Source organism: Arabidopsis lyrata (genome assembly GCF_000004255.2).
Source record: "Arabidopsis lyrata subsp. lyrata unplaced genomic scaffold ARALYscaffold_6, whole genome shotgun sequence".
Lineage (NCBI taxonomy): Eukaryota > Viridiplantae > Streptophyta > Magnoliopsida > Brassicales > Brassicaceae > Arabidopsis > Arabidopsis lyrata.
Window position 1 is genome coordinate 20,493,706 of NW_003302550.1, and position 11,799 is coordinate 20,505,504.

General features: G+C 35.3%; 2 protein-coding genes and 2 pseudogenes across 2 annotated transcripts; 2 read left to right on the top strand and 2 right to left on the bottom strand.

Annotated features, from left to right (window-relative positions):
• Positions 1-290: 290 nt before the first annotated feature.
• On the bottom strand, positions 291-958 carry LOC110227416 (F-box protein At4g12382-like). The gene is made up of 2 exons (XM_021021511.1): positions 953-958; positions 291-900 (listed from the first exon to the last, which is right to left on the bottom strand). Exons 1-2 carry the CDS (start codon positions 956-958, stop codon positions 421-423), a joined length of 486 nt encoding a protein of 161 aa, XP_020877170.1. The 3' UTR covers positions 291-420.
• LOC9308601 lies at positions 828-2,256 on the top strand (annotated as a pseudogene).
• Positions 2,257-5,513: 3,257 nt separating this feature from the next.
• Positions 5,514-8,250, top strand: LOC9308602 (annotated as a pseudogene).
• A 333-nt stretch (positions 8,251-8,583) lies between these two features.
• Positions 8,584-10,793, bottom strand: LOC9308603 (F-box protein At4g00893). Its single transcript, XM_002874595.2, has 2 exons — positions 10,539-10,793; positions 8,584-9,910 (listed from the first exon to the last, which is right to left on the bottom strand). Exons 1-2 carry the CDS (start codon positions 10,565-10,567, stop codon positions 8,812-8,814), a joined length of 1,128 nt encoding a protein of 375 aa, XP_002874641.2. The 5' UTR covers positions 10,568-10,793; the 3' UTR covers positions 8,584-8,811.
• Between the last annotated feature and the right edge of the window lie 1,006 nt (positions 10,794-11,799).

The following is an 11,799-nucleotide window of genomic DNA, read 5'->3' on the forward strand; positions in this document are numbered from 1 at the left end:
GATCGGGTTGGACTGGACAATGGACTTTGACCCTAATGGAAACTAACATTGGCCTTATCTACAACAAATTAAGTAGTGATGTTTGGTTATTATATATAGAGGTATCAATGGTGAGATAACATTTTTACTTTTGTCTTCTTTTTTCTTCTTCTTGAAATCGAAAAATGACCGATCGGAAAGGAAAGCTTATCTTGTGAGTTATCCCCTCTCTATCTCTACCCATCAATACTTTTAGATTGAAAATGATATATCAAAGGTTTCTCACTATTATATTAGATTATAGTCTTTGAGCCACATAATATGTACATGATTTGACGAATTTAGGGAAATATGTACAATAATGTCTTATCTTGTATTAAAAGATAACATTTGTGCGTCTGCTTAAAAGATAACTTGAATCCAAAGAATTGATAAGAATAGTCAAGTCGTCATGTTTCGGAAAAAATCTTGAGTAATCCACTCTGTTGCTCCAAGGTAGCAAATGCTTATACGGATGATAAATCTTGTAAAAGGTCTTAATGCTATTACCGCACAAGTACCTGATGTAGGGCCCAAGGAGAAAGCAACTGCCTGAAAGAACAACTCACACTTTGGCAAGTTTATAAGCTCTCGAGTATAAGGGTTGAAGAAGAACATGTCTACTAAACTAGATCTTCGCATCAGCAACCATCCGTCTTTCGAGTAACAAACATCGGTTCCAGCTAACTCAGGTAAATTCAGTGTGTACTTCTTCCGTTCCAATGGATCAAATAGGATAGTCAAGTCGTCATGTTTCAGAAAGGTGATAACCCATTGATGCTTTTCCACAACCCGAATAGATTCAGCCGCTTTACACCAGGCCTTGCAGACAGCCGACGCACGAATGTTAAGACGAGATAAGACATTATTATTTCCAACATGCTTGAGGTAAGGTCAACAAAAGTCAGAACCTTCTTCTCCAGCCCATTGTTACTGACATCTTCATTTGACCTACATCAAGATGGGCTAAAGAACAAGGTTATGACTTTGCTGAACTTACATCAAGCCTTTTGGAAATAATAATGTATTTTCTTGTCTTAAGAGATAACATTCGTGCGTCGGCTATCTACAAGGCATGTCGTAAAGCCGTTTAATCTGTTCGGATTGTGGAAAAGCCTCCATGGGTTATCACCTTTCCCAAACATGAAAACTTTACTATCCTCTTTGATCCATTGGAACGGAAGAGGTACGAACTGAATGTACCCAAGTTAGCTGGAACTGATGTTTGTTACTCGAAAAAGATGGATGGTTTCTTATGCGAAGATCGAATTTTGTGGACATGTTATTCTTCAACTTACCAAAGTGTAAGTTGTCCTTCCAGACGATTGCTTTCTCTTCATCCCCAACATCGGGTATTTGTGCTGTAATAGCGTTAAGACCTTTGATGAGATATAGCGTCCGTAGTAGCATTTGCTATCTTGGAGCAATTGAGTGGATTACTCAAGATTTTCCTTGCTCTCATGGATTTGATCCATACATGCATAGCAACCTTTTCTATGCCAATGATCACTTCTATTGCTTCAGCTCGGGTGGTATTTTAGTCGTCCCGCACAATGAGTCATCAAGCATGGAATAAACATAGATGCCCTTATATGCATAATGATGAATGGTTTAATCTGCCCAAGAAAATTTACTTGGCTGAGCATAAAGGAGAGCTCTTTCTCATGTATCTTTCTCATGTATACATGTAGCAGCGAGATACGGATTGTGTATGAACTTGTCTCCCCGAATTGGGAGGAGATGAATAGTACTACTCTTGACGGTATGGCAATCTTTGCAAGACGAAATAGTACTCGTCAAAGACGAGATTGGATGTTCTTGGTATGAAGAACAGTGTGTACTTCCCAAAGTATGGTTTACATGGCAAAGGATGTGTATCCTACTCGTTTGATGAAGGTAGGTACTATCCGCGTAAGCAGCTTCCAAAACCAACAATATGCCAAAAGCAGAAAGAACTATGCCCTCTTAGGAGTCTTTGGATCGAGCCACCTTTTAAGGACATCTTAGACTTGATGAAATGATAAGCAAATGAGTGATGGTAAAGGTAAGTACTTGAGCTAGCTTTGAGTTTTTGTTTTTTTATTTGATATATGTATTTGATCATCTAGCTTGTGTGAAACTTATGGCGACATTAAGATTCAGTAATGTTATGACAACGTACTTCTAAGCTTTATGTTTTAACTTTCAAAGTTTTTGTATGTGACTGATTTGAGTTATGCAAAAAGATTTGTAGTTTTATTGTTTAACTTCCATAGTCTTTTGCATCTGACTGAATTTTCATATCATTCAAATAGTAATTCTAGCCAAAAACTTTAACATTGTGATATTCCATTTTTTTTTGTAATACGAATGCTAATTTTATTAATCAAATAAGGTAATCTCAGAGCATGATTATCCATAGTGTCTTAGAAATAAATCTTAAGAATATTTAAGTAATATATTTGTAAAATATGGATCTTAACTATGTTTTTGTTGTTTAGCTAAGAAACTCTCTTAGCAATAATGGCTTAATTGAGATTTAATTTTAATCATTTATTGCTAAGATCCAGCTTAAGATTTTCTTAAGAACCTGCCATTAATCATGGTCTTATGATCCATGAGCAGACCAAGGGACTACAGAAGATATTAATTTTATTAAAATGTTTTTATTTATTTTAAACCTATTTTTTTCATTCACACTTTATCATTTTTAGAATCCTAGAAAACTCTCTCGTAAATTTTCTCACCATTTTATATTCCTTTTGTTTTAGTACTTTGTTATTTTGTAACGCCATTAATATATGTGAAACTAAAAAATACCCAAATTAAGTTGAAAACAATAAATTTCTCTTATTTAATAGTATGTACCCTTGTTCTAAAATTCGGCCGCCTAGGCGCTGATCGGAGGGGAACCGCGGCGATTTTGTCCAAATCGGTAAACAAATCACTGGTCCGATTTTTTGTCCGCCTAGACTATCTAGACGACACCTAGCCCATTTTTTTTTTACTTTTTTTTATCTAACATTCAAAACATGCTACTTAAATTCGTAATTTGTATAAAAATCATAAATTTGAGATTAAAATCTTGTTTTCATGTGTTTAATGTAATTTTAAAAACAATATTATATAAATTTCTTAATTATAATGGATTAATATGTTTTTAAAACATTAAATAACCCTAAAACTAATCCTTGTGTAATCTCCGATTTTTTGCTAGGAGCTAGGCACACCCTCACTGCCCGACTAGCGCCTAGCGATTTTTTGAACACGGGTATGTACTCGTCGTATTCGATTAACTCTCTAATCTTTTGGAGAAGATGAAGAAGGAGTCAACGTCAAAAGAACATGTTGTGTTTTGGGTTAAGAGATGGAGTGGGCCTAAGTGGTTAAGGTGTGGCCCAACATAAGAAAGGTGTTGTCTAATGGGTCCAACTAAAACCCAATTGTAGGAGTAATTGAGTTGTCCAAGTATAACTGTTAAGTGTTAAGAGAGTTGTTAAGAGTAGCGCTGTAAACGGAGCGGATATCCGGTTTTTTTAGGATATCCGTATCCGTATCCGTATCTGTATTATCCGCTAATTTGGTATCTGTATCCGGATCAGGAATTCCGGATATCCGGTATCCGGATATTTGTTAAAAATCCGGATATCCGCGGATATCCGCGAATATCCGGAAATAGTGTTTTTTTTTTTTTTTGGTAAACCGGAAATAGTATTTTAAAATCCTAAATTCATTAATATCATACATAAAAAGCTTTAAAAAATCACAAAATAGCTAGAAGTTGATTATATATACAAAACATTACAAAAACAAAGAATTTATTAAAGTAGCAAAAAGTTTAAAAGATTCAAGTGATGTTCTTAAAAAAAAAAGACATTAATCAACTTCTTAAATCCTTTTTAAAAATTTATTTTTATTTTTTGTCATATGATTTATTTATTAACATTAAAAATAAAATAAAAACAATTAAAAAAGTTGGCTTACAAGTTTTTTTTGGGCTTTAACACTTGATAATGGACTATTAAAAGGCTTTTAAGTTTTTCTTTTTTTTTTTTTTTTTTTTTTTTTTTTTTTGCCGGATATCCGTTATCCGTTTCTAATTTTAAGAGAATCCGTATCCGTTTTCAAAATATCCGTTATTTCCTATCCGTATCCGTATCCGTTTTTCCGGATCAAAAACCAGATACGGATACGGATATTCGCGGATAGCGGATATTAATCTCATGCCTAGTTAAGAGTGGTTGATGAGTAGCTGCAGTCTAAAATAAGGTACTTAAGGTTGCTTGTACACTAGAGCCTAGTAGCATGGCCTAGTAGAAGTTGTTATTATGTTTAGAGTCTAAGTAATCATGTTGTAGTAAGTAAGAAACCTAGTATAAGTATGAGTATGTAATTTTGTTGAAAGAAGTAAAGGAGAATGAGAATGATTTAAAGAAATCAAAAGTTCAAAGAGAGAAAAACAAACAGTTTTGTGATGGAATATGTTCATGATTCATTAGTATGATATATAGGTATGGTGTTTGTGACTTGTGGAGAAGAAAATTCAGTTGGGTTTGAGCTAGCTTTGAGTTTTCGTTTTTTATTTGGTATATGTATTTGATCATATATAGCATGTATGAAACTTGCGACTTTAAGATTCAGTAATGTTATGAAAACTTACTTTTAAGCTTTATGTTTTAACTTTCAAAGTTTCTGTATGTGACTGATTTGAGGTTATGCAAAAAGATTTAGTAACTTCCATAGCTTTTTCCATGTGATTTAATTTTCATATCAATCAAAGAGTAAGTATAGTCAAAAACTTTAACATGGAGATATACCATTTTTTTAAATACTATAATTATATTAATCAAATAAGGTAATATTATGATCCATGAACACACCAAGGGACTGTATAAAAAAATTATTTTATAAAAATGTTTTTAATTTTAAACCTATTTTTTTTTTCATTCACACTTTATCAATCTTAGAAAGTAGAATCCTAGAAATTTTAAACTCTCTAGTAAAATTTTTCACCATTTATATACATCTTTTTCTGTTACCTTGTTGTTTTATAAAGTCATTAATATACGTGAAAACTACCCAAAGTTAACTTTAGAATAATAATCATTTAATACTCTTTGGAAATCGAGGGCTTATTCGATTAACTCTTACTCCCTTTGTTTCAAAATTTAAGAGGTTTAAGGTTAAATGCATACATATTTAGGTCCTTTATTTTCTTTTTAAAACATCATTTATATTTAGTTAAAAAAAAATTCAACGAATCATAATAATGACTGCAAAATATAAATAGTCATAAGTGGTCAAATGCATTTAAATTAACATTGAAACTTGTAAAAAATCTTATAATATGAAACAAAATAAAATCCCTAAAACATCTAATATAATGAAACAGAGGGAGTATATTTTTTGGAAAAATTTCATATTAGCCCTATTTTTTTTTTTTATGATAATCACAAAAATGCTATAAGAATTAATTTTCATAAAAAAAAATTAAGACCACACAAATAAATAAACAACAAAATTTCTCTCGTTTCACCTTCTCTTTTTCTTTGATTCTACAAAACCCTAGCCGTCATCGACAAGTTTGTACTATCATGTTCCTCCTTCGATAAAGCATCAATTATATGAACTACTTATTAGGGAGAGAGGTCGCAGCGGCTATAGAAACGAAAGACGAGGGCTACAGATGTTCTAAACCCTAGATCTGCTCAAGATTTATTAGTATAATATACAACTTAATATATAAAGGAAAAAGGAAACACAATTTGGACTTCAATAATAAAACAGATTTTTATTTTACAGATCAAGTTTCCTTTTTTTATTCCTTTTCTCTTTAGGTTTATGTTTACGATTTCTTATATATAGAGATGTCTTAGAAGAGGCATCCAAAAGAAGAGAGCTTGTTCTCGTTGAAGTTTTACTTTGTTAGGGTTTTCTTTCTACGTTTGATTCTTGGTTTGTGGTTGTATTCGATCAGCTTGCTGGTGACATGTCGGTCTACAAGAATATTAACGACATTCCCCAACCTCGGGATTTGATGATCATGGTTGATCATAAGAGCAACGCTGTATTATTACCAATATACGGCATCATGGTTCCATTCAACGTGACTACAATAAGAACAGTCTTAGGCAATCAAAATACCATCCGTATCATCTTCAATGTCCCGGGTACACCCTTAAACCCTCATGACTCCAACTCCTTGAAAAATCAGGACGCTATTTACATCAAGGAGGTTTCCTTCCGGACCAAGGATTCAAAGCATAGCAGCCAAGTAGTTCAGTCGTTTAAGACCCTCAAACGGAAAGTCATGTCCCTGGAGTCAGAGAGAGCGGAAAGAACGTCATATTAGAATATGGGCTTCCAACTCAAAACCAATTGGCAATGAGTGGAGTGACCCATATCCCTTATATATTACTTAAGATCCCTTCCAACTTCCGATGTGGGACATTATGTCCTAATACGCCCCCTCGAGATGATGGCTCTTTGACCATTAATCTCGGAATGTTTGGGCTTAGATCGACGGTATCAATTTTGGGCCTTGTCGATGATTGGACCATCTTTGGGTCAGATCGGGTTGGACATGTGTGGATCGGGCTCTGATACCATATTAGAATATGGGCTTCCAACTCAAAACCAATTGGCAATGAGTGGAGTGACCCATATCCCTTATATATTACTTAAGATCCCTTCCAACTTCCGATGTGGGACATTATGTCCTAATACGTCATTGGTGACTCAAGAGAAACTTAAGATTGCAAGTAACAAGTCCAAACCCTTAAGGTTGTTGAACCTGTGGATCCGTCCGCCTTTTAGTGGGCGCAAGAAGATTCGTGGGACACTGGAAGCTCATGCCAATGGTTTCAGGTATTCAACGGCCAACGACCGCGTGGATGTCTTGTTTGCAAACATAAAGCATGCGTTTGTCCAACCGGCTGAGAAAGAGATGACCACCCTTCTTCATTTTCATTTGCACAACCACATCATGGTAGGAACCAAGAAGACAAAGGACGTCCAATTCTATGTGGAGGTAAGGGATGTTGTGCAGTCTTTAGGTAGTGGGAGGAGATCATCAGCCTATGATCTAGATGAGATAGATGAAGAACAGCGAGAGCGAGATAGGAAGAACAAGATCAACATGGAGTTCAATCATTTTGCAAACCGGGTGAATGATATATGGAAACTACCCCAGTTTGCAAGTCTAGACCTAGAGTTTGATCAACCTCTGAGAGAGCTTGGTTTCCATGGTGTTCCGCATAAGACATCTGCATTCATTATACCGACCTCGAGCTGCTTAGTTGAGCTGATAGAACACCCGTTCCTCGTGGTAAGTCTGAGTGAGATTGAGATAGTGAATCTTGAAAGAGTTGGGTTTGGGCAGAGGAGCTTTGACATGGTTATCATATTCAAGGACTTCAAAAAAGATGTTTATAGGATTGACTCAGTTCCCACAAGTTCACTAGAGGGGATAAAGGAGTGGCTTGACACTATAGATATAAAGTACTACGAGAGCAAACTGAATCTGAACTGGAGACAGATCCTGAAGACAATCACTGATGATCCACAGAGCTTTATAGATGATGGAGGGTGGGAGTTTTTGAACCTGAACGGAAGCGATTCAGAATCTGGCGGCTCTGAGGAGTCAGACAAAGGATATGAACCATCAGATGTAGAGGCTGAGTCTGAGTCAGAGGATGAGGATTCAGAGAGTGAGTCAATGATGGAGTCAGAGGATGAAGAAGAAGAGGACTCAGAGCAAGAGTCAGAGGAAGAGAAAGGTAAGACTTGGGATGAACTTGAGAGAGAAGCTACTAATGCAGACAGAGAGCATGGAGTTGAGTTTGATAGCGAGGAAGAGAGGAATAGAAGGAAGATGAAAGCGTTTGGGAAATCGCGACCTGGAAGTAGTGGTGGAGGCGGTAGTAGCAGCATGAAGAACATGCCACCATCTAAACGCAGCAAGCACAGGTGAAAAAAGAATCAGAAATTTCGAGTTCTGATTATCATTGTTCTTATTAGAGATGAAACGAAACCAGACATTTATTTTCCAGAATTTTTTATTTCTGTTTATTGGCAAACAAAAACTAGTGTTTTGTTATGGTTTTAAATTTTAATCAGTCTTTTGTACTATATAAAAAACTGCTTTAGATTATTTTCAGTTCTATGCCCTAGGAAAATATTGTCCCATTGTGGTGTTAGGTTCTTTTAGTCGTTGTTAAAAAAAAACATTGTTTTGAATTAAAATTGGCAGAAAATACTATTTTGGCATCTCTGACTGTTGGTCTTGTAAATAATTAAATGCCAAAGACCAAAAGGTAAAAAATGAAAACCTAAGTTATTGAAGAGGAGAAAGAGTGAGAATCTTGGATTCACCACTATTATTATGAGATACGAGGATGTTCCCACGAGTAAGAGTAATGGTGATGAGTTTCTTGCGGGACAAGCAATAGCAAAGTTTCCATATGGGTTACTTGATATGAGCCATAGTCTATATTATACTATATGATATGAGCATTCATATTAATAAAATTGAAATCTTCATGTTAAAGTTTTAGGCTAAAATTACCGAATGATATGGATATTCAATCACATGCAAAAGACTATGGAAGTTAAAATATAAAACTCAAAATGTTGCATAACCTCAAATCAGTAACATACAAAAGACTTCGGAGGAACATAAAGCTGAAAAGTAAGTTTTCATTACAGTACTGAATCTTAAACTCGCCATAAGTTTCACATATGCAATGATCAAATATATAAAGTACTCGAAGGCAAAGCTAGCTCAGCTTACCTTTACCATAATACAACTGCTTATCATTTCATCAAATCTAAGATGTCCTTAGACGGTGGCTCGATCCAGAGACTCCTAAGAGGGCAAAGTTCTTTCTGCATTTGCCATATTGTTGGTTTTGGAAGCTTCTTACGCGGATAGTACCTGCCTTCATCAAACGAGTAGGAGACACATCCCTTGCCATCTAAACCATACTTTGGGAAGTACACACTGTTCCACATGCCAAGAACACCCAATCTCGTCTCTGAGGAGTACATACTTGCAAAGATTGCCACGTCGTCAAGAGTACTACTCATCTCCTCCCAATCCGAGGAGACAAGTTTATACACCATCGGTATCTCGCTGCTACATGTATACATGAGAAAGAGCTCTCCTTTCTGCTCAGCCAAGTAAATTCTCTTCGGCAGATTAAACCATTCATCACTATGCATATAAGGGCATCTATGTTCATTCCATACTTGATGACTCATTGTGCGGGAAGCTAGATCAAAGTCAACTAAAACACCGCCCGAGCTGAAGCAATAGAAGTGATCATTGGCATAGACAAGGTTGCTATGCATGTATGGGTCAAATCCGTGAGAGCAAGAAAAATCTTGAGTAACCCACTCAGTTGCTCCAAGGTAGCAAATGCTAATACGAATGACAAATCTCGTAAAAGGTCTTAGTGCTATTACCACACAAGTACCTGATGTAGGAGCTGAAGAGAAAGCAATTGCCTGAAAGGACAACTCACACTTTGGCAAGTTTATAAGCTCTCGAGTATAAGGGTTGAAGAAGAACATGTCCACTAAACCGGATCTTCGCATCAACAACCATCCGTCTTTCGAGTAACAAACATTGGTTCCAGCTAACTCAGGTAAATTCAGTGTGTACCTCTTCCTTTCCAATGGATCAAAGAGGATAGTCAAGTCGTCATGCTTCGGAAAGGTGATAACCCACGGATGCTTTTCCACAACCCGAACAGATTCAGCCGCTTTACGCCATGCCTTGCAGACAGCCGACGCACGAATGTTATCTCTTAGGACGAGATAAGACATTATCATTTGCAATAGGCTTGAGGTAAGTTCAGCAAAAGTCAGAACCCTCTTCTCTTGCCCATTGTTACTGACATCTTCGTTTGACCTACATAAAGATTTCGATCATTAAATTAGCTTACATATATATAGGTTTGCTTTTGGAGCTGTAAGACATGAAATACCACAAAACCATGAGATCAAAAATTGTTTCAAACCAAGATGCTTCAAGAAAGCCCAGAAAACAATAAAAGTTGTCTCAAATTGAAAGTATCAATTATTAATTATACACACGTCTTAGAAACCCTAACTGTTTCATAGTGGAAGGTATAAATATTTAAGGGAATCATGCTAGATTCAATAAATAAATCATGCTAAGATTTATCAGATCAATAAATCATGCTAGAATCTACATTTAATATGACATTTTGTTCAGAAAACCAAAGATTATTGCGATTAAAGAGAGAGAGAAAAAAAAAAAAAACAATTAACTGAAACATCGTGCATAGGTCATAGAATCCCTAAATTTTCTGAGCGACTCACCTAGATTCCCTCCTCACCCAAAATTGTGAAACTAAATTTTAATAACCCATTCAGATTCAACCGATCGAATTTAACAAAAGAGAAATACATCAATCAAATTGATTACGAAAATATATGATTACGAAAACCCAAAGAAACAATTACGAAAAAAAAAACTAATGGATTGAGAGAGAGATAGGGATGCGATTACTTACATAGTAAACTTTCCTCTCGAAGTTGTCATATCGATTTAGAGAAGATGAAAGGGCAGAAGTAAAAACGTTGTCAGAATTGACACCTCTAGAAAATAAGAACCAACCAAATAGGACTAGGCATCCGGATACCCGTTTGGGTTTGGTTCGGATATTTTGGGTTTTCGAGTATTCCGTTTAGAGATCCAGATAGAGGTGTCAAACGGGCCGGTCGCTTTCATCTGGGCCAGCCCACGATGGACATTATTTGTTGTTGGACTGTAGGCAAACAAACTATGTCCAGGTCCGTCCGTAGGCTTAACTTTTATATTTTAAAAATAAATAAAGTAATAAAATTTAAATTTAACAAATTTTAAATTTAAAATAACTTTAAGATTACTCTTTTCTAAATATTATAATTTTTAAATTGATTTTTTTATTATCACATAGTATATTTTCATAATTAAGTAAATATTTTTATTAAACATTTGTAGTCCGCGGGTCGATCTGTCAATCTGCGTACAAAACCGGCTAAAACCCGCAATCCGTTTGGGCTTGCCCGCGAATCAACTATTTTATGAACATAAAAACGATATCCAAGCCCACCCCACCATTATGGGTCAAGCCCGCGGACCTGAGTTACATAGTATTATATAAAAAACTGCTTTAGATTACTATCAATTCTATGCCCTAGGAAAATAATGTCCCATTGAGGTCTTATGTTCTAGTCATTCCTAAAAGAAAACATTGTTGACTTAAAATTGGCAGAAAATACCATTTTGAAATTATGTGTGTGACACATAAACCCTTCTATTAGAAACTTTATCGTCATGTATGGAATACCCCATATAGTTGAGGGCATGACTAACAAAATTCATGTCTCAATCAGACTAATCTATCATTAACTTTATAGATTGCGAGTTTCACATGACGGAAGCAAAAGAAACAAACACCTTCTCAAAGTTTGCGATTCTAACACATTCAAAATGCTCCTAACACTAATCATTAAATAAACAAAACTTTATACTCTCTCAAACGCTTTGCTTGCAGGTTGTTTGATTCTATGCAAACTCCCTTTTCAAAAGTGTACATTCCTGAAATATAATATCTGCTTTTATGAATTTGTGCTTCCAACAAACTTGATAGTTGATATAGCATCCAAGTTTTCTAGCCAGCAAATAAATCTTAAATTTCTCAAGACATAAATCCAATTTCATCCTTAGTTTTTCGGGTACACATTTTTTCCACACAATCTAAGAGAGACTGCTATTTAAACTTCATCAAA

Excerpts from the sequence above, each read along its gene's own strand:
- LOC9308603 (XM_002874595.2), bottom strand. The coding sequence starts at position 10,567 with ATGACAACTTCGAGAGGAAAGTTTACTAT. Across the intron at positions 9,911-10,538 it reads TCGAGAGGAAAGTTTACTAT|GTCAAACGAAGATGTCAGTA; the intron begins GTAAGTAATCGC and ends ATCTTTATGTAG.